The 24,004-nt window shown below is 41.0% G+C and overlaps 1 protein-coding gene across 1 annotated transcript in view; it reads right to left on the minus strand.

Moving 5' to 3' along the window:
- The window catches only part of ccbe1 (collagen and calcium binding EGF domains 1), a 28,005-nt gene extending 14,222 nt beyond the window's left edge, over positions 1-13,783 (minus strand). The window contains exons 1-2 of the mRNA XM_079289452.1: positions 13,619-13,783; positions 13,432-13,512 (exon numbers count right to left, since the gene is read on the minus strand). Of these exons, the coding sequence (XP_079145578.1) occupies positions 13,432-13,512; positions 13,619-13,722 (185 nt within the window). The 5' untranslated portion in view covers positions 13,723-13,783. The remainder of the gene's footprint in view (positions 1-13,431; positions 13,513-13,618) is intronic.
- Positions 13,784-24,004: the final 10,221 nt, after the last annotated feature.

Genomic DNA, 24,004 nt, shown 5'->3' on the forward strand with positions numbered 1-24,004 from the left:
CAGGGAGAATAATTACAAAACTAAAGGGTATCCCACACAAACACACACACACACGCAGCTGTGAGACAACACACGCTCGGTGGAGGCTTGTTTGTCTAGCAGTGATATACGATAACATGTCTGCATTCCACTCGAGACGATGTTTGTCAAAGTGGAGAGGACACAACCTCGACGCTCATCCTCTTTGGCCCTGTTCATGCTGAATAGTGTGGATTAAGAAGAGGGATACAAAAGAAACACAAATCAAGTCATAATTCTATCATTTTGTAAGTTGTGATTTACATGTTACATGTCCAGCCTCCGGTTCCTTCAGCTCCTCCAGATGCAGCCTCCTCGCTGGATTCTTCCTCTCTTTTTAGCCGCTAATTTCACATCAAAAACCCAAACACTGGCATTCTAGACTGTAGAGTAATCCACAAGGCAACTGTTCATCCTTCAAGTATTTTTGCAGATACACTGCCTGCTTAGTATTCTGTGCTTTACACGCATCACAACTCACTGTCTAAAAAAGACTTAATCAAGTCACTGTGGATAAACCGGTTTAACTGTTAGATTTAAATGAATCCTCTCAGTTAGGGGCGCACACACACACCTCCTGGTTTATGAGTTTGTTCTGGACATTATATCATTTGGAAATAAAACTCCAGCTTGTCAAAATGTGTTTTATTTCTGTGAGCACACACTGGTCGTCATGACAAACAGGAGATAAAGTTCCAGAATAGACAAAATACAGTATATTAAGAGGGACAGTTAACGTCTGCCAGTGTTCCTATAAAAACAACCCCCGAGGAGACACATTAAAAAAAAACAAATAACAGAGAGTCCATCCTCAAGAGTTCATGGATACTTTTGTGTTTTCCAAAAATGTCCAAATTGAAAAAAACTCTTGGACAGGTTTTTTATTCTGCTAAAAAAAAAAAAAAAAAAAACGACACCGAGAAAAAGGAATCAGACATCAGGGATTGTTGCAGACCATAATCCTTTCAATAGTGGCTGACTTTTAGTCATGATTCTTAATGCACCGACATTCCTCTTTTAAATGTGTTGCTGTTACTTCAGATATGCTGCATTATGTCCCATTATTGTAATTGTAATATAATTACAGGCGATTGTTTGGAGATGCCATAAAAGGTAAACGGAATATGTTTTTCAACAAAGCTTATATGGGTCTGTTGGAGGCAGCTGTAGAATGATAACCTCACAGCACTTCGTAGCATAACTCGGTGTAAAGACTAAAGGGACATTTCATAGACTGACGGGTCCAACAATAACTCAGCTGTTTAAGAGCTTCATGCACGCTCTGCAATTTAGGAGGATGGAATAGAGACGGTTGTTACTGGCACAATACCTCGGCAACAAAACATACGGGTCGAATATATAACAGTGTGTTGTACTTAGATAACACCAGACAGAATATGTGATGGAAGGTGAAAGATAATTGTGCAGAGGTGATTATTGCAGAGAATATTATACCTACATACCTTACAACATAGCTCACATGCACCTTCCAGTTTTTCCAGTTGCTATTAAAGAATTTACGAGGACAAACTCAATGCTTTGTCAAGTTGAATTAAAACATTTCGAGCCAACAGTGGGCAGAACAACTCCAAGACAAGCTGCCAGACACACAGCGCCGACATATTATCCCATTACACAACAACAGACTACCACATCCAGCAGGCACACAGCAACAGAACTGGAATCCATAAAACCCAAACTGGGAGTGTAATGAGGCTAAAAGGCTCAATAGAGCAGCACTATGCCAAACACCCAGTCATGAATCCTGTACTCACTGGATGGCCCAACTCTGCTGCAGTCCTGATCAACAAAGGGGGCAGAATCAAAAACGAAATGCTGTTGATTCGACAGAAATGTATCTAAATTGATAGAATAGCACGCGGAAAGTAATCCTCATGCAACTGTAGATAATAACACAGTAATTTAAATGCAATGAGGACGCCACAAACAGAGCAACTGGAAAAGGAAAGTCACGTTATAAAGGCATGATGTTAGAAAAGAAGAGATGTCTTGTGTCTCAATTTATTCTGCCTTTTACGTGACGAATATCTTCTTCAATAAAACCCCCTCTCTTCCATTCAAAATGAATTGCTCTCTGCAATGCGGTTTCCTCTGTATCGAGCGGGGGAAGCGCATATGTCTGCCCGGAGAAATAATGGCGCCCCATTTGATCACTAACATGGTACATTAGCACGACCTATTGGTTAATGACCGTTTGAACTCGGTGTTCACGGCCCATGACAGTCACACTGCTTTGCTACAATAGCCCTGGGTAAGGCCCCTCCTTTTAAAACAAACAGGCAGTCCGGCCAGAAAATTGTCCAAAAGCGTCGCTCAATTTAATGTCACTAATTCAAAACTCTGCTTTTAATTCTTGCCCATTTATTTTCATTTTCTCTCTTGTGACACAACTAAAGGGAAGGCCTGGTAGTTGTAAAAAAAAGTCTGTTATTATAGTCTATTAAAGGAATAGTTCATATTTTGAGAAATACACTAATTTTCTTTCTTGCAGAAACCTAAATGTAAAGATAGATTCCACTCTCACATATGTACATTCAATATGAAGCTGCAGCCAGCAGCCGGTTAGCTTAGCTTAGCATAAAGATAGGAAACAGGGCGAAACAACTCGTCTGGCCAAAGGTAACTAAATCCATCTACCAGCACCCTGAAAGCTCACTAGTAATTAACATGTTACATCTCATTTGTTTAGCTCATTTGTCAGCATACAAAGTGTAAAAACAAGCTGCTCCAGCTTCATAAATCGTATCCGTCAGAGTGGTATTGATCTCATCTTACTCTCGGCAATAAAGCAAATGTGTATTTCGCAAAATGCAAAACTATTCATTTAAAACAAATGTAGGCTCACTCCATAAAAGTGTAAACCTCATGAATCAGTGTTCTGACTCAGTGGCTGCATGTACGGTTCACAACAGCCCACATTAAACGTCCCAAATCGAAAAAACAAGTGTCCCTTGCTGCCTGACCAATATGCAGCCATAAATAGAATGAGTCATTGTTATACATGGCAACTAAACAATAACTACTTTTTCTGTTGCAGAATCAGGGTCACTTGAAATAAGGACCTCTCTCTATATTAACTCTGCAATCCATCTGTTAACAGACACTTTGGCCATGTACTGCACTCCTGCTGTGCTGGCATCTGCAGCATAATCCAACAAAACCGGCAGTTTTTCAATGAGACTTACTGCCGCAAAGCACTTCAGCTTGGCTCGGCTTCGGAGGACAGCCGGAGCCAAAATACAACCAGTCAGCTATAACAGAGGCAGCCTGAGCAACTGCCTTTCTTTGCTGCGTCTCCTCAGTGGCGTTCCAGGCTCAAACTAATGAGATTCGACTCCGGCCACGCGTTATAAAATGAAATCAGTCTTCATTTACGTCACGCTTTTTTTTTTTAGTTGAGAAAGTCAAAATTTCACTTAAAAAGCCGAGGTGTGCGATGTCTCTGATGCTGACACTTCAGGAAATTGTACACAGCACGGCTGTCTGTCGCCTGTTGCAGTAAACCGTCATTAGCCTTTCCATGTGATTCTAACTCAAACCCATTCTACTGGACACAAGCCAGATATCACCCAATCCCCTTCAAACACTGATGCTACTGTGAACGCGTGCAACCTACCACTTCAGGGAAATGTTAAAAGAATCTTGATGGGATTATTAGTTATTTAATTCATTTGACAGATTTAAGAGTGGGGTCAGAAGCTTCTTAAAAAGAAGCCCTGGCTGCAGTATGAATGGTGATACTATGCAAATGGATTTTAAGACAACTGGTCCCTGAAGAAGTGGCCTCCTGAAAGCTAAACTTAAATCAACAATATCTTATGAGGGATTATTTGCCTTTTTAAAACTAATATCTTTCATCGCAATATAGAAATGTTAGGTTCACTCCAACAATATCCAAAAAGATTAAGATGTAAAAAGCAGATGTGCTGCTTTTTCCCCTCAGCTAAGATCTTACAGTTGGAGTTTATTCCATCACGGCCTCCTCCTAATGATTCAACAAGAAACATATAAAGTACAAAAAAAATCTATCAATCAATCAATCTACAATCCATTCAAGCCACATAACAATGAGGCTTCAGCCCGGAGGTGAGCGAGAAATCAATAGTTATTTACTGAGGAGCTAGAAGAGGCTTAACAGCAATCACACTTGGGAGCTTAAATGAAGGTTCAGACAGCGATGCCAAGTGAATGGTCCCTCTCGGTGTCCAGATGCACAGAGTTTTGATACCTACGGCTCACGTGAACAGTTTTTGTCACATGTGTTTGACCAGTAGTGCGCTTTGAGGAGATTCCCTGACGTTTGTATTAGTGCAATCAGCAGGTTAAAATGTTCACTTACCCTGTGAAATATCTCAACAGCTCCTCGATGGATTGGGACAACATTTTGTACAAATATTTGACAGATTTACTTGAAATGTCAATTATTTTCAACAGCTCCTCGATGGATTTCCATGAACATTGAAATGTAGGATATCTGCAAGAGGCCACTTGAGGCTTTCATGTTATTTTAATACTTGCTTAAATGCTTTAATACTTGCTTCAATGTAGAGTGGAGGGCACATCAAGAGAGAAGATAAACGGTGTAGCTCTATCACACACACACACACGCGGTCAAAAGCCCCCAAACAAGAAGCCATTTTTCCAAAATGTGTTATTAACATTGAATGGTGCAGCTGTTTACAATTTAACATGGCTGGACTGGTGTGTGTGTTCGTGTGCGAGCGTGTTCACCGGTGCTGGCGGACATTTTCTTTGGCTAGCTGCTGTCCTTCAGGTCTGATAAATTAGCAGTTTATTCCTTTCACTTATGGGAGAATAAATTAAGGCTACACATGGCCCAACACTCTGCTGTGGTAAAAATGCACATGAGGTTTAAACACAATTAGCTGACTCACTTGTCAAGAAGATCCTGCTGCACAGTAGGGGTTGCACAAATACTGGTATTATGCAAAGTGATGCTATAACATTATTTGAATATATTTTCTCTGTGATAACACGTTGACGACAACTAGAGCAGTCTTGAATATACAGAGCGAAAGTCATGGCGGCAGTAAAACCCACAGCCTGTGGTTTCCATATCGCCACATCTCCTAACCATCGCAGAACCACAGCGTGACCGAAGCGTGACCACGCTACAGTTCTCCGTGGAAAGAAACAGATGGGCGAGCGAGCAACAGCCAAAGGAAACAAGACTGATTTTAAGAAACCAAAATATCAGGAAAAAAAACAAGAAGTTGCTACATGGGTTAACGAGGGAAAAATGTCTGATCTGACTCAAAGCTCGCCGGACACAAATTAAATCCTGTAATTCATTTGGTTTAGGATCTAATACCATTTAGCATGTACTTAAAATGATATTTAAAGTCAGAACATGTAGAGAATTATAAAATGTGTGAACACCAGCAGTCATTCATAAATGAACACAGATGCTAATTCCTTGTATTCGGTTTTTCATGTACTTTTGCCATATGAAATTACTTATTCAGAATTACACTATAGGTGCAAAGAGGCCAAATGGATGCCTGGTAGTTTGTTTGTTTGTTTGTATAATATATATATATATATATATATATATTTGATATAAAGTAATTTATTTTCACATTTAGGCCTCATTTCCATGTACAGTAGATTTCCAGCGAGCTGACCCCACCCTGTCCATGAGAACATCCGTCTCCCTTTACAGCCCGTCCTCCACAGTACTGGTTCACTGCTGTATAGTGCTGAAGAATGTGTACTCTGGGCAACAGGTCAAAACCATCCAAACAACAGTTGTCAAACTATCCAGATTAAACAACTCTTTAAAGTAAGAGCTCTCAAAGTCATGGGCTTTCCAGTAAAGGCATGTTTCATATTAGTTTCGTCTTTCAAATGAAAACAGATGGTAAAATGCAAAGGAACCAAATCACTGTCAGTCATACTGAAAATGTTTAAATGACATGTTTGAATAATTAGAAACACATATTCCTTTCCAATTATAATCAAAGAAAGAAAAATGACTCAACGATGAAGAAAGAAAGAAGTCTTATTTGTAAGTGAGAAATGCAACGATGTGGGATTATTTTAGCTGTCCTGGTGTTGTTAATGGTCAAATAAATATGAATTAGTGAATCCAATAGCACATTTATGAACACCTGTTTATTTCTATCACACCACTTCATGAAGTGCAAGCAGAGAAATAAGAGAGGCGACAGAGAGGATGTTTGCTGCTGCTGGTGCTGTACATCCGTCACTGAGGAATGCTCCTGAACACCAACACGTCCTCCCCTGCGCCGACTACCATAACTTACACTTCACATCTTCCTCAGTGCTGAAGGAACAGGAAGGGGATTCATCCTTTCCCTTATAGGGAATATCACCACTTAAAACAGCTCGTTTACATCTCATCTAAACTGAAACAATAACTATTATGCTGTTCATGTTTTGCAAAATATCACTCCCTACAGGCTCAAAGATGAATGACGAATGTATATCAGACTCGAAAAACCACAGTTAATTAATGACAGGACCTGCAGAAATGACTCACGACCAATTGGCTCAACGTCTATAACATTATTATTCATGATATGCTGCAAAGTGTGACACCATTAAAGTGACACACAACAATGGCTGGCTCCAGCGTATGTGCTATTTGACAAAATAAAATATGAACTGCACCATATTTTGTTAAAAAGGGAAAAAAAATTAACAATTACCAAGGCCTGTTTCTGAATAATGATGCATTTCAAATGAGGTCTATAGGCCCAGAGCTGCACACGCAGGTGCAACTAACCTCACCTGTGCAGGGTATCTACTAAAGTGGGACATGAGCACACGGGCACACAATAAATCAAACGTGTGAATGAGAAATAATAACCAAACAATCAAGTAGTGTACACGATAACCCGGTTGTTACATTTCCCCCCTGTAGGCAACAACTGGCACAAGCTAAGTTATTTCCCCTGTGGAGCAGAAGACTTGAAATTATTTAAAACCTAATTAGTGGCTTTAAAGAAGGCGTGTTTTACAAGCACATACACCCTGCACTTGGTGGTTATTAGGGGGCTTTCATACAGCCTGTGACTAGGCCACAGGGTCACCCACTCCTTTTAAAAGAACGTAATATGCTGGAGAAAGGGACACCGTCTTCCCAAGAAATACCACAGCATCAGTTATTTCAGAACTTGTCCCGAAACCAAAAGACAAAGCCCTCTGTTGGCCCGAGTATAAATTACGAGTCTTTCCCAAGTGGGTAAAGAAAACACTTTGCTACAGGAGACCACAGAGTGTTTCCTATTTCCTACAGACAGCAAGTTGCTTTAACAACAACAACAACAACAGCAGCAGCAGCAGCGGCCATTCCTCGACTTTGAACAAGATGACGGTACCCAAACTTAACAATGTAGTCATTTAAATCCAAACCATGCTGTTGTCTTAACTCTATCCAAGTTGTTTTCATTTCTAAACCAAATCCAACTCGAGGTCTAAAAAGAAAAAAGAAAAAAATGTTTTAATGATTTTTGGAAGGCACAGACGAATGCTGTTGTCCTGCCGAAAATGGCACCAGATCAGAAGACGCTTATACGCACATGAGTTGTTCTGGAGCGCAATTGCAACATATTTTGGAGACTTGTTGAAATAGAAAACGTAAACACCCCCCCCCCCCCCCCACTGCTCCATTTATTCTGCTCTCCATTTGGGAGAATTTGTCCCTCACAGACAAAAAGCTCCGTTATCAGACTTACTGACATGTCTGTGAGTCAACCAAAGAAAATAATAACATTAAAGTAATAATAAAGTATTTAATTGCATGTGTTTTTGTATTTTACGTCAGACAGACTATAATCATCAGCTTAAATCAGACAGCTGACCTCCTCCTGTGTGCCATTTAGATCTTTTTAACGTTCAACTGTGCAGAGCAATACCAAATGCTCACGTCAGCTTTGAATCCACAGTGCAGCCTCTGGAACACAGCAGTCTGCAGTCCACAGGCTACACACACACATTCTCTTTCTGAAGAGTGATAGAAAACACATGTTGATGTATTTTCTTTGACAGGACATTATGTATCATTTCAGGGATTTGGGATATATCAATCCCATCTTGTAATTTGTGTCGGTTATTTAGCACAAAGATTCAGCAGGAATTGCAATAAGAGTTTACTGCCTTTAATGAAACGGTCTAGATTATAGCAGCAGTTTTCACTCTAACCTTTTCTCCCATTACTCCGTAGAATATCACAATGCTGGGGAACAGTGCCAGGAACTGTATATCATTTCAGGCATTTTTGATTGGCATGATTTCCAGTGGCGTTATCTCATTCTGCATCTACCGAGGTTAATTCCAGTAAACTCAAAAGGCCTGTTGAGAAACAGCTTGGCCTTATTCCATGCGCCTTCCCCAGACAGCTTATTTATATGATTATGATGCATTTCCATCTTCTAAACTGCAATAGCTCATAATGTTGTCATTCCTAAAATTGATTTTCAGTTTCATACACATTGAAACATGTTTTTGTTAGTTATTCCAGATTTGGTTTCAATAAATCTGAACTATTCCTGCTTTGGCACTTGGCCTCTGTGTGTTTGGAAGCCCTTAACCATTCAAACATTGTTTACAACGGAACAGCAGCTGCAGTTAGTGTATTATAGGTTTGCTGTTTTGCTTGAGTTATCTGCCAAAATCTTTTGACATGAACTGTGCTGCTCTTTTTTTTTCTGTACAAACAAGACAAGACAAGAATACTTAGAGTCTGCTAACTGGTTCTCTGACACATATCCAGCAGCACACGAGGTAGCTGATGATTGGATTTGTAAGAAATAAAAGAGACAAACGCCTGAGAGTAATTTTAAATTACCTTATTTTCTCCATCTCCCTCATGCGCAATCATCAGTTTTCCAGAAGAGGGTTTTCATGCTTCCATTCTGGAATATTCTCTGTGCTTAGTGACTCATCATACTGTACCAGTTTATGTGTAATTGTATCGGCAACCTCAGTATGAGCAGAAATTTAAGATTGACAACGATTTAAAAAAAAAAAAAAAGGACTCCAATCTATCAAATAACTTCATGACAAAAGTGAATGTGTGCCCACGGATACGTTGACATTATACATACGTAATATCATAACATTTGGGGCTTAACTGAGTTACATGTTCTCCTGAAAGATGCTACAGTACTCGTTTATTGTCCATAAAATCTAGACTCATTCTAGAATGAGGAATATTTAGAGTAGTATCATAAATGTAGCAGCCCAAAAGGAGAAGACATGACTAACTGTGGCCTTCTGAACTCCTCCAGCTATGATCACTGGAGGGGTGACAACATGGCAGCAGAAAACTCACAAGGGTATTTCTCCTGTTGAAAGCTATTTGAATTGGGAGAAGGAACAAAAGTCCAGCTGAGAGGATTATTCCAAGGTGTAGAACACATTTTAAAATGTGATGCAAAAACCAGATTTGAAAACTAAGGAAACAAGAGAGACTTGAAGCTTTGTAGCCAAGTTGAACAATCAGACTGTCTGAGAATCAAAATGTAAATGAACTACTCAGTTTGTGGTCAACGGAAAATCAACCTCACTTCTTTTTTTACAAACTTCTGGGCCACTGGATTCACTACGGCACAATGCAGAACCGGAGTAAGTCAAAATTCAAGACACGAAATCAAATACCTCCGAAAAAAAAAAAAAAAATTCATTGGAATGAATTGACGGGGAAGTTTACGGGACACAAACAATGCTGTTTGGATCAGCCAAGTGCACGAGAAGTATCATGACTATCACGTTTCCATACTGCGTGAACCAGTTTCCCCTGAATTCCAGAGCAGAGGATGGGAGCAGAGGACAAGGGGGGGGGGGGGGGGGGGGGAGAGAGAACGCAGCGGAACGCTTAGTACCACCGGAATTATTTGGAAAAATAACAAAACAATTACAAATGCCACACATCAATTACGTGTAACTGTTACAGCTGTGGAGTGGAAAGACTCACTCTCACTGCGTTCTGCTTATTTTCCAGAGAAGCATTTCCTTTACAGGGCAGGTAAGGCCGACATCATCCGCACCATGAATCAAGCCAATGTAATCACGGCTTCATGTACCCTCTTGTCACCTAAGAGACGTTATAAACAAAGATTATTAATGTGCCTCTACCCGCTATGATAGTGGACACATTGGATCTGGCTCTCATCGTGGATTGTCAGAGATGTCATACGATACTTAATCTCAGCAGCTGAAGAAACGTGGACATTCTGACTAAACTACAACAACTGTACTGTGTTCGATTGAACAGCATAAAAACAATCAGTATTTAGTCAGTTTCTGCTGCCGACTGATGAAGTGAATCAGCTTTAAGGAGCTCACGAAAGCTCAAAAATGTGCTGTTTGCTATCAGGTATGTAATCCTCACAAAGCAGGATTATGAAGTTAGCTGGATAACGGCTGAGTAAAACCTGGAAGGCCCTCAAATCTGCAACATGGACTGAAATAAAAACCTCCTCTGGGTTATGCTCAGCACATTTGTCCAGCTGAGTCGGTAATCTTGCTTTGTGTGACACGAGGACACAGGAAGTGATCGGTTTATGGTTTCAGCAGCAGCAACTGTGGTTTGGAAAGAAGACACTGAGGATAAAGAGAACGAGTCACATGACCAATGATGACCACAACGGGAGGTACATCGAAAAAAGCAACAGTAGTGACCGCCGCCTCACACTAAAGTTGCTGCCATATTGGAACAAACAGCACACACCGTATCCTTTTAATCAAACACTTTTTGGGCTTTTAGTAAAGCATTTGTGCTGCAACCAAAAGGCAGTCATGTTTGAAGTGCAACTTCTGGGGGGGGGGGGGAACAACTCTGCACAACCTCTCACATCTTATTTTGAACAAAGCATATTTAACCCTACACCTTGTAAAACCACAAATATAAGCATGTACATTAAAGCTTGAAGGTACTGAATCCTTGAGAGAAGAATGTGCCTGCGCTGTCGGCCGAGGCCCTGGTACTTCTCTTGCACTGTGACATGTGCTCTCTGGGTCTCGAGTGTCTCTTCTGAAGCAGTTTCACAATATGACGAACGCTCCAACGATGAATGTTTAACTGTGCACGCGGTGGAATGCCACAGTCAAAGGGGGACTGTTTAAAAATGCCTTCATGTGGCCCTCTCCTCTCCACTAGACTACACAGAAGACTTGATTTTCAAAGCCTCTAGAAACCTTTTGGAGTACGCTCGTTTGCTTTCTTGCAGAGAGTTAGATGAGAAGATCGATGGCACTCTCAAATTCTTCTGTTCGATATGATGCAAAAACTTGCTGTGTTCTTGAAGAAATCTGACATGCATTGAAGGGCTCTTTGAAGATTATTATAAAAATGCGGGGGCCTTTATTTGCCAATGCACTGAAAATTACCTTCGCAGTTTACCCCAAATGAGAACTCATTTCATCCCATTTACTTTGTGAAATATGACGAAGCGGTTTGTGTCCTCGTAGTTAAGTATTTGTACGATGGTCACAACTTCTATACTCACCACCCATGAAGGAGCTGCACATGTTCATTGTAAGCGTTGGTCGAATGCAAACTGAAGCTAATCCGACGTCTGCAGTTCTACGGATAAGATAAAACTAAAGCTGAAGTATACAAAGTAAAATAAAAACGTGTGTCCCGTGGCCTTTTGGCCATCAAACTGCTATAGCACACCTGTGTGTACAAGCAACAACTTTTACATGAATATGAAAAACAACAAAAACAACACAGTGACCAAATGTTCCGGGATGTGCCGACACACCGATGCCCTAGAGAGATCCTAATGAATGCCATATTTCTCTTTGGCAACAGAGTCTCGCTAACTTAAATCACGCTTGGTTCTCTTTGAACTACAGCTCAGTCATGCCAAGGCGCAATTGCAGTGGTGAATGACGCAAAAATCCACATTCATCTTATCAAATTGAGGTCATTAATCTGAATCTCTGGCACTACAAGAAGACTTCTTTATTAACCCTTCGAGGGCTGATGGGCAGCCATCGGCTCACTCCGTGCAGGTGAACTCAAATGCACCCAGGGCACAATATCTAGGCTTCTTAGCTGAAACACTTTTTTTTTTCTTTCCTTGAATAACTATTGTGGGGAAACAACTGTGGCCGCAGCCAATAACCACAAACCAACATAATTATGTTAAGAATGTGTCTTGGGATTTGAGGATCAAACAGGATGTCACTGAGTGCTGGTACAACAGCCAGCAGTTTTGTCAAGTGATGCAGAGATGAAACCTTTCAAAGTCTACATTTGCAACGGCTTCTCGGAGGAGACGTTCAACAATCTGGCGTTACTTTGGTTCTCGATACACTCGCCCAGATAAGGACGTACAGAAATAGATTTGCTATGAATCAAGATGATTGACAAAATGTTTGAAATGAGTTCCCCAATGAAGTTGCATGATTTCGTTTCCTGAGTAAGTAACAGTACACCTACCTATCTCGACAGCCTGTCCATCATTTAATAAATCGATCTTAAAGGAGCTTGTAAGCAGTGTGGGGGTTTCTGGGAGAGCAGCATGTGTCTAGTTTCACTCCTTTAATAAAAGGATTCAACTTTCAGCTCGTATACATCACGAAGACAGACGTTTGTCAAACTTTTTTTGTTGTAAACTAAACCTATTCTACAGCAAAATGAACGAATTGGCCTCTAGGGAAGATGTTTGAATATTTGACTTGATTATTTTGACTTCTTTCAGTTTTCTCATTATGTCCGTGAGGTGGCCCCTCGCAACGAAGACAGATTAGGTTCTAACAACTTAATCCGTCGCCTCTGACAGGAGTTTTGCTGCGAGTAGACGCCGTGTCCACAGTGTCTGTGAACTGCAATAATTAAAGCCAGTGTCAAGAGTAGAATAGTCCAATCCGGAGGCTTGTGGATATTTTAGATTGCTACGATCACTTAAATTCACAAAGAGATGATTAAGAGTTAGATCTACCCACGTCTCCCCAGAAATCCCTTGATTTCCACTTCATGATATAATATCTAAAAGGTTCGTGGGGTTTTGTAATATCTGTAGTGATAGACTGCAGGAAGCAGACATTTTACAACTCACATAAACATACGACTGACAGTAGATTCATTGAAAATAAATAAATCACATACATCGTCAGGAGGAACACTAGAGGATGTTTTTCTTTTAAAGCTATAAGCTGCCTCAGGCAACACAATGTTTCCATGCAATGTTATACAAAGTGCAGATATGAGTTTGCACTTACATTTAAACCAAGCACCATTTAAACATTATTGCTCTGAATAATGAAAGAAAGTCAGTGAGAGCTACATTTTGCAATCACTTCCATGGGAACAAAACACACTGGACTGCAGCTCGATAATTTCACAATATTATTACTCAATTTCAAACAGAATCCAACCGCATGAATCACTCCTACCTGTAGCACGTTGTAACTTCTCCGGTTGACTTCATGCAGGGGTACTTTGTTGTAGAAATGTTATTCTCTGAGCACTCGTCACTGCGAAACAAGAACATTTCAAAGTTGAGCATTTTTTTCTCCCCCCCTTCATCTCATGCATGGGAGTCCTCGTGTCATTGTGTTGTTACACGCGTCCCGCAGTTACCCGTGGCTGGCATCCTCTTCTTGGTAGGACCACAGCAAACCTCCTGAGAAGTACATGCAGGTGACGGCGAGCAGAAGAGGACTCCTGTGGCGCGTTCGTGTCATCTCATCGGTCCAGTCACCTGGGCGCTGACAGTAATGCACACGTGTAATGATTACCTCCACCTCACTGCTACAACTGCAGGGACTAAAGTGGTGGAAGCCCCAACGTACAGACCCTCCCCCCTCCCTCTTGCTTCTGAGCAGTTAACTGAATGAACTGTCACTACGGCGTCTAACGTTAGCTTAATGGTAACTTTCCTTCACCCCCCACACAGGCGCGAGCGCATGAACACCTGAGGCGCGCGCACACACGCGTTTCAGTAGTGCGCTCTCTGTGCGTCATGACGTCTGCTTCTTTGCTACCACCGCGTGGCTGTTTGTGAAATAACTACTGCTCAATAAGGGTTTTAATAAGTGGGATGAGTTCGTCATCAATTAGATAGAATTATATTCAATTCTGTCTGACACTTGAGTGGATGCTCCTTAAACCAACACATTGAAATGCATTAGAGACATCAGCACAAATACATTTCAAGTAATTCATTTATTGCACGTCTATTTGAAGTTGTAAGCATACATTATTCATTAATTGATTCATATTAAGAAGGGGCTTGCCAGACATGAAATTCAGCGAAATACAGAATGAGAAAACACAAGTTGCATTTCTTCTGTGGCCTCTGAAGGAGCTTTCTGAAGTTTAAAAGCTAACCCTGATTATGTCATCGTCGTTACTGAAATGTTTAATGAAAGACTAATGTATGTTTTTGGAGCTTGATATGAGGAGTTAAAGTCAGGATAGCTCTGCCTCTGTTGCTTCAATTTTTGACCAACAACAAAAAAGTATCAGCAAACTTCATAAAAGTGCAATACCAAATTGCTGGAGCATCCCATTCATTTAATTTAGATTGACTGAATCGGATCTGATTCATTTTAAATACATGAACTCCACCAAATATTTCAAAAATAATTTTGAAAGCAACCAATTATGTTTTTGGCTTGTGATGTCCAAACAGACAATATTCAGCTTTTATCTAGTTTGTTTTCTCAATGAAACAAACACAGAATAAACTGTTTACAAGTTAGCATTATGTCAACAAGGAGAACTAAATAGTCAACGAGAAAGTGTTGTATTTACTTATATTCACCCAGACCACTGAGTCAAATCCTCCATCACAAACCAGAGGGCATCTTTTCTGTAGTTTCTATAAACAAAGCAGTTTAATGTCTGTATTTGTGTCAAAGCTCGGGATTTATGATGCAAAATATCAGCCATCGTCACAAAGCAGCTCGTTGAAAGAGTTTGTGAATTAATTGAGCACCTAGAATAAAATATCAACTACTACAGGATGGCAGGACAAACATTTACAGCCGTGGAGTCCAGTGGCAAAATATGGGTTTTATTATTATGTCTAAACATTAAAACTCAAGCATGAAACCAAGACCACGAAGGAACTTGTAAAATTAAAATAAGAACTTATCATGGAAGAAGTATTCAGTTCCTCTACTTCAGTAAAGGAGCTATAATACAGCATTAAATAGCTTTATTACAAGTATTATCAACAAAATGTACCTAAAACTATCAAAAGTGGAAAAAAACAAGATCAGACAGATCAGACTCATCAGCGTTGTATAATTGTTCATCACACTGTTGGCTCAGCAATGATGCATTAATATATGAGCAGCACTGAGATTCATATGCTCACTCACACTTGTCAGATGGAAATAAATGGAAATAAAAAGTACAATATTTCCCTTTAAAACATGAGTGTATGAAGAAGCATACAATTCAAATACTCAAATAAATGAACAGTACTTATCACTGTTAATTAGTATCACTGCACTTAAGCATTTACTCAGTACCACTGGATTCCAATCAGCACTATATGACATGAAGCATGTCAACCATGGCCATCAGCAGGAATGCATTTCCTGCTCCAGGCTCACCTCACAATCTTCACTCTTTGGGTCAATTCAGCTGATGACACGACGGTGACTTTAATTCCTCATGACCCTGACCTCTATCAGCAGGCCCGATCCGAGCACAAACGCTGGCCACCGGCATCTGCAGAACCCAAGAGGTCTTCAGTTTCTCAGCAATGCAGTGTGGCGTTACAGGGAGTTGGATAGCGGGGCTACTGAGGAGCCTGTAAGGGATATCCCAGTGAAACGAGACATACAAACACATACAGACACTACATGGGAGCTTTTCAATCCGTGAGGTGAGTCAGGTATGATTTTGAACTTTATTCAGAATATGACATGCGTCAGAATGTCTGTTCAGGTGAAACGTAATACAATAGTTCCTATTACGATCATGGTTTTTTTTTCATTTGAAAGGGAACCGTGCCTTTTACAGTATCACTGAGTAGAAAAATAGCACCTTGAGTCTGCTTCAAAGGGCCTGCTCAAGCATGCCCACTTCAGTTCAAGGGAAAGCAGTGGTCCACCTGCTTCATTACAACAGAGCCTCGATGGCTCGCCAACCGCCTGACGGTGCAGTTCAATTTCCCACCACTTGATGGCCCTTTCAACCAACAGATCCCACCCTCACCCCTCTTTCGCCACTAACGTCATCATTGCCCACAAAATGGATGACAGCTTTTAGAAATACCAGGGTGCGTCACGACTCTGAGGCGCACATGCTGTGCCATTTATGTTCCACCTGTTTTGATGCCTCAGCAGCCCCGAGAGGCAGAGAACGATGTGTGTCTGCAACAGCACAAGTAGCCAATTAATGTTGCAGCCTGATACTGAATCAAAGCCAATCCAATCCAATAACCTCACTATAATGTTTGGCATCATCCTCTGCCTTAGAGATATGAAATAATGATCTGTGACTTTTTTGCCTTGTCATCAATTTCCAGAAAACAATGCAGAACAACAAAGGAAGCATTACCCTTTAGTCTGTTGATGCACTTTATTGTCTCTTTCAAATAAACTACTTTTATTGTGTTGTCTTGGTTTCTGAGTTTAGTTAAAGCTGGTTTGCCGGGACTTTTGGTATCCTGGCTTTAGGCCTCTCTCTCTGTTTGTGTTCATCTAGTTGCCACATTCCAAACGTAGATTTTGAGATTATCTCACGATATATTTCCTGTTCTCACTGTTTACCAAATCAACATCAGTTTTGTATGTCTGAGCTGGGTTTTTCCTCACCAGGAAAGATTGTTTGGAGCACAGGTGGACTGTTTTTCCCCCCAGTTAACAGTGCCACATCAGTAAAACTCTTATTCTAGCCTTACTGCTTCGACGGGGAAAGAATCCATACCACAAAGAGAACAAATGGACTAAAGATTAAATAGATTGACTCAGAGCAAAGCAAAGTGATCCAGGGAGAAAGGAAACAGTTGGAAGAGTTTATGTGGGAACAAACAAAAGGCAGGAAAGACTAAAAGCGTCTGTGATGGAACTTGTTCCCCTTAATTGAGGAGCTGTCCTTGAGATGGAAGAGGCTGTAACGGCCTGAGTTGAACTGGAGAAAGGTGGAGCAGAACTACACTGCTAATCCAAGGTTTAAAGGTTGCATTGCACCAAATGGACTTGGTTTGGTGGTTTGGCAAGACAAAATCTGAAAAGAAACAAGTTATAGCACGCTGACAAGCTGTCCAATGAGAGTATGTGCTGAGAAAAGCCTATTCAGTGCCTTGAAAGTCACCGACATTGACATTAGCAGTAAACTTCTCGTGCTTAATGGATGCTTCATAATGCGGGGCTGCAGCGGTGGACTATACACACACCTCTTATCCTCTTAATGCTCTCAACACATGGGATAACAACGACAAAATATTGCAGGGCACGAGCACCCCACTGTCACTCCTCTCTCTCTCTCTGTCTTTCTCTCTTTTCACAGTGCAGCACTGCAGTGCCTCTCTGCACATGCCCAGACTGACTGGGAGAGAGCCACAGCAAGTTTGAGCGCACTAGAAATATTAACAGGCTGCCGCACAGACGCATTCATGTTGTTCCTGCAAGCTGGGTTTGAATCGTGAACAAAAAGTCTCATTTTTGACACAACTGGAAATGAATCCCTCAACATTTTGAAAGGTTAATGTGCATCGACGGGGACACATTTTGCTGTTGCAAGAATTAAACCTGTGACTTCCTCTTTATAGAGATTTCTTTTGTCTCAAGGTCACTCTGCCTCCCACAAGCTTTTTATGCAAGCTGTTATATAGTCGGTGCAGCTTTAACATACAGTCTCACAGTACCTCTCTATATTGTCTGTTTCGGTCATTTATTTTGACTACAATGCTTCAGCTTAATACTATATTTAACTACCTCTATAGTAATACTCTCTTTGCTAAGTATCTACTTAACCAGTTTAAATCTCAGCATGATTTCTTTATATATATATATTAAACAATTAATAAATTGTTATAATAATGCCATAGCAAGCTACATTAAACCAATACTAATTCAATCAGGGAATAAATATTGCCAGTTGTCTAATTTTCAAACCGAGCGGTGGCTTAGTGGCTTTGATGGTCAGACTTCTCACTTTTAGTAATCTTGGTGGTTGCATATTTTAATTTATTCTGCCTCTCTGCCATGGCAATAGACCATTATTCACTTTGCTTGTTGAAACAGAAATAGACCAATGATGCAGTCAGGGAGGATACAAAGATGTGATTCATAACGCACCAAAAGACTTAATGAATGGGAGAATAGAAGAAGAAAGGGGAGCTCAAGTTAAAATAAAATTAAGGAGACGCTGGGTGTGTTGTTTGGGCTTGAAAATCATGGGAATATGTATCGTTTTTGCACTATTTTAAGATGCTTTTGCTGCATCGAACATAATAGAGTGGAGGCCAGGGAGTGGAGTCTGCATATGGTCTTAAAGGATATAGGTTCACATATTTCCAAGTCAGTCTTAAAACAACATTCACAAGCACAAATAAACTGTGTTTGGTTGCTGTTACTGTTCCTCTTCTCCATACTGACCATGAAGAGATCCCTTCCCAATGTAATTTCAAAATAAGATGGCGGACACTTCAATTCACACTCAAACCCAAAGTAAAAGCTGTTTAAGTCCATTATTAGTTAATTTTTGGAGGGTTACCAATCATTTTCATGTAAGCCAATCAGGAAAGCAGAGCAAGTGGCGCACAGCCATCATCACTTTAGCTCTCACTCCTCCACTATTGTGGCAGCAGGTATTCTTCCTGACGTCTCAGCGAGAGCGTCACTGTGACTCTATCTCTCCCTTCAAATGCACCAGCTGTTCAAAGGTTCACTGGTGACTCACATAAGGTGTAATGTGATGTGTCAGGAAGTCTTGCTTTTCAGATGCTGTATATACATGCACACGTACACACAGAAGTGCAGCATGGATATTAGGAAGATGGCAAACATGATGATGGCCAAAAGAGCTCTTTAATAACTCATCCAAAAATGCTGTTGTCCCTGTGGAAACAATCAAAATCTGGACTAAGCCGATTGAAAGCACCGCCCCCCCCCCCCCCCCCCCGTCGATTAATACACAAGAAAACTGCAACAATAACGGTGAGATTGTAATTTACTTCTACGACAGTACATGTCACATATGTCCCCTCAACGGTGCTGCGATCAATAAATCAACCTCAGTGTAGTGTCCTTGGGATGGCCACATTTCACTGCCCCTCCCTGCCATTATGTCTCTCCCCCTCCTCTGGATCTCCTGGCTCAGTTTCACTGCCCCTGATACACATGCACACACACACACGCACACACACACACCCACGCACGTACAGCCCACTTGGTCCCTCCTTGAATTCATCCGTCCTCGTCTTCCTCCTCCCAGATCCAGATACTCATTGATAAAGAAACGTATTGGTCTGTTTCGACCGCCCTCTTTAACAAAGTGCACCACTGAACTGCAAATATATTTCATACTGTATGTTATATGGGCTATGCATAGAACTATATATCCAGTTTGTTTGCCAGAAGTAATTCACAGTTAAAGAAATGTACAGCACATTATCCTGTAGCGATGTTACTTATGTTAACTTTACAAACAGTTAAATCTCCTTAAAAACTTGAAAGGAGGGTTTGTGCTGGTTAAAATGTTCTGTCGCCCCAAGCAGAGGTAAAGCTTCATTTTCTGTAGAAGACGTCTGAAGCATGTCATCACATCAAGAGCAAGAAATGCTCATTGAAGAGGAAAAATTCATGAAGTATCAAGCTGATAAAACACTGTTTAGTATATTTTTGAGCTGTTAAAGAGGTCCGCGGTCTATGAGCTCCCAAACGGCTGGTAGTATCGCTTGCCTTTCCCCTAATGTTGGTGGTGTACCATGACATACACGTCATGTCTACATGTCTGACAAATATAAGAGCAACTTCACATTAGTCATCATTAAGTACCGTACTTAGCTCCATTTGCTTTTAAAATGGAAAACAACGATACATATATGTCAATTTAAGCTTTGCTTTTAGGCTTTACTGCTGAGACGCTTTGCATTTTCTGCTTTTTCCATCAAATGTTTGTAGGAGAGATGCTAATAAAACCATAAATCATCACTGGTCTGCTTTTATAGAAAGCTTGAACTCTCAGCAGCAACTGGCAGATTTCGTCAATAACACTTCCAAACACCAGATAATATAATTACTGCCAAAACCCTGTGACAGGTTTGCACTTTACAACATACTGAGTCAGATCGTTCCCCATTAGATATTGGTCTTTCTGTCCAACATTATGTAGAGTCTCATTTGGGCTAATAAAACACTCTCCGTCCTCCAGCTCATGCAGATTACTGCTAAACCGTCCAAATGACGTGTCTCAGAGGTCATTAGCTGATTGTATCAGCGAATTGTATTTCATGTCAACTGTTCAAGGTGTCAATCATACAGGCCACAGCCAGCAAAAGCACTCACAGTTCTCTCATTCTAATTGATTTATCCTTTAGAAATGTCATAATTGGTGAGTCACTTTTTAAATGTCGGCACGGTGGCAACAGTTGGGCGAGAAGTAAACAGAAAGTCAAACTGACTACGTAGGTGGTGCCCACAGCTCAAAATGACTGTGGGTCTCACACTGTGGGCTTCCCTCCAGCTATTCACAGTCTTGGGGCGCTCACGATCAGTACAAAAGCTGCTTGGATTCAAGTAGAGAGCATCCTCAAGTGCATAGCCGCCCTTTTTCATCAAATACATACAACTGTAAGCTGTTTTTATATGTTGCAACAAACAGCCCAAATTCAAAAGTTGTGATGATCTACCGGCTTTTCTTATGCTATCTAGACACATAAACACACACACACACACACACACACACACACACACACACACACACACACACACACACACACACACACACACACACACACACACCTCCCTGCGACATGCTGATAAGGTTTCCCCATCAGTCAGCTGCAGCTGCAGCACTTTCTCTACTGTGGGACGCAAAATGTCCATCCTTGAGGACACCTAAACTGTAAATAATCTCATCTCATCAAATAAACACATCGCACATATACACTGATATTTAAAGCAAAAGAAAGAAAGCTAGCGTTGATCAGTGACGATATGTGGCCCCAATGCAGCTTTAATGTGTCCCAATGAGAAACAGGATGAAAATGAAAGAGAAACAGGATGAAAATGAAAAGGCAAACTTGTTTCATGCTCACACTGATTTCTCTCATTCAAATCCCGTCTTTCCCCATTTTAGCGGTTTATTATGTTCTTAACGCTTGAATCTTACCTGATCATTCTGTTTCTAAAATAGTATTCACATTTTTACAATTGATATGACAATTCATATATGCATAGATATGCACACATATGGGGCTGATCTTCACCATAGCAAACGAACATGAAATCATAAATACTACCCCAGACATAATACTTTACACTTCAACTGTTGATGTGCAAATGAGTGTACTGTACACAGGCCACGAAAGTGAAATGAACCTTCTGAGTCTGATGTGCAGTGATGCATAGTGCTCCTGAGGAGACATGAACAACACCATTAGCAGAGAGGCACACAGCGTGGCACACGGTTAACTAACTGGCTGCTTACTCAACGCGCATGAACATCATTCTGAAGCGGTTTTCACACTTCACACATGCTTCTCCATGGATACTTGTATTGTACAATACGTGCCATTTCAGTAAGCGATGGCACTCCCGGCATTCTGCCTCGGCACTGAATGAGCACCTGTAAAAAAAAAAGGGGACTTGATGAGCTAATAAATATGCGTGTAAATACATGCGTATACTGTAAGCATTGCATATCAAACTCCTCTCATACTCTATGTATTGCTCAGGAACAGTTGAAGCCCTCAAGCCTTTTAAATAATGCATCAAACAGTGGCGTTCGGGTCAAAGCTGGGAGGCGGCGGTGGTAAATACAGCATCAATATGGATAAGTCTCATGCAGCCTCGTCACTGGAGTCTTGGCCACTTCGCTCCCTCTCTCACCCCAGCCACATGGTCATCTCACTCTCTCTCTCTTTCTTTCTCTCACATATACTGTGCACGCACGCACACACACACTCACATACACACACATTACTTGTAGGGCGCGATTGCATAACACTGACGCTCACAGCTGCTGGTTTATCATTTATTCATGCTTCTTTCAGTAGCATCATTTGCTATGCTCTGCGTAGGACAGTAATAATTCAGGTGATGTGCTGAAAAGTGCGAGATGAGACCAGGAAATGGATCTAACTGAATTTGGAGCGAGTAGGGTGTTTTCTCTCTCTCACTACACATCGAGGGGTCATTCAACAACCCAAATGCATCAGTATATGGTGACATAATCTGCTGAAACCATGAGAGAAAGGTCTCAAAAACATATTGAATATGTGAGGACATGTTCAGCTTGTAAATTCATGAGTCTCTGACACTATACTGTCGTATGTGTAATGTGCTGTTTACATGCACTGACGGCCAGGAAACTATACCATCGCCATGTAGACATGTGGGGCTGTGCGTGTTCCAGGCCCTGTACAGAGTTGATGAGCAAACAGTGTCGGCCAATGGAGGGCTGTTAACTATATGAAATGAAATATATGAATTGGTTTAAGCACCTGCACATTTCATCCTGCTAATTAAATTACCAGGGAGCCAGGCTCAAGGACAGAGGATGGTGACAAACTTGAAATTCAGAACGAGACAGAGAGGAGAAAGAGAGGGGAGGGGCGCACTCCGAGACATGACAGAATGAGGGACGGATTTGTTCTTCTCAGTCCTTCACAGCATTCAAACACTGTTGCAGGCAGGACAAATAGTAGAAGTGCAAAATCAAAGCTTTACTGCAGCATTTTGCACAAACTGCAAGCACGCGCCTTGATTTTGACTGAGGCAACGGTACAGAGTGTTTCAGTAAATCAGCCATCAAGAGATGAATGCACGAATGACTTTCACCAGGTCAGCAAAAAAAACCTCTTTTCATCTGTTCATCAGAATTCAATTTGGCATCATAAGTTGACTTATGGCGAGGATGGACTGAGGGCACATGCTCTCTTCATGGTACTGTGGATGACTGATGTATGAAGTACAGGAGTTTATGGTCCAGAGTATTCGGCCTGAGGGGAGTTTCTCTTAGTGCAGCATTTTCTACATCATGATGGTGATAAACCCTCAGAATTTAGAAACTGTTCTCTTGATTCATAATACAACAACAACAAAAATATATATATATAATCCAATTCCAAAATCAAAAAATAAAAGATTATAACTTCATATAAGAGATGGACTTATTTAATAGATGATGCAGGTTTCTCCAACTTTTCTAAGCTTTTTATGATTTGATGACTTTAGGTGCTGGTTTGCCCCTTTTCTCTTTTTTTTGGGGCGATAGATTGGTGCACTATTGCACTTAACATACAGCACAGTAGTTGTAGCATTAACCTGGCATCACATCTGTCAGAATTACAACCAGGGTTGTGTGCTTCAAATAATATGCCTGCAGTGTTTAGCGTGACAGAACAGTGCTGAGAAAAATCCAAGTAGAGCGTCGTGCTCAAATGAAACAAGCCTGCAGAGCAACATCAGCCTGACAACTTAAGTGGCTCTGTGTTTTGACCTGGCCGTGTCTTGGCTGAATTTGTGCAGTGCTATTACCAACTGGAAAGTCTATTTCAGGTGTCAAATAGACTTGCTCAATCTCTGCTGATTCCGCTTCCTGTGCAATCACACCGCAACAGCTTGCTGCCATCCACCTGTGGATGAATTCCCAGTAGGTTACTGCTGATTTTCTGAAAAAGAGAATGATGGCAAAAATTAAATCTGTATGTATTCTAAACGAGACACAGCAACAACAAGGTTTCAAGCTAAAAGGCAAATAAAAAAATCTTCCTCGAGCCAGAAGTGATAATGTACTAGCATGTGACTTCATCCAGGAATCAAGTCAAGTGACCCTGAA

This window comes from Melanostigma gelatinosum (genome assembly GCF_949748355.1).
Source record: "Melanostigma gelatinosum genome assembly, chromosome: 18".
Classification (NCBI taxonomy): domain Eukaryota; kingdom Metazoa; phylum Chordata; class Actinopteri; order Perciformes; family Zoarcidae; genus Melanostigma; species Melanostigma gelatinosum.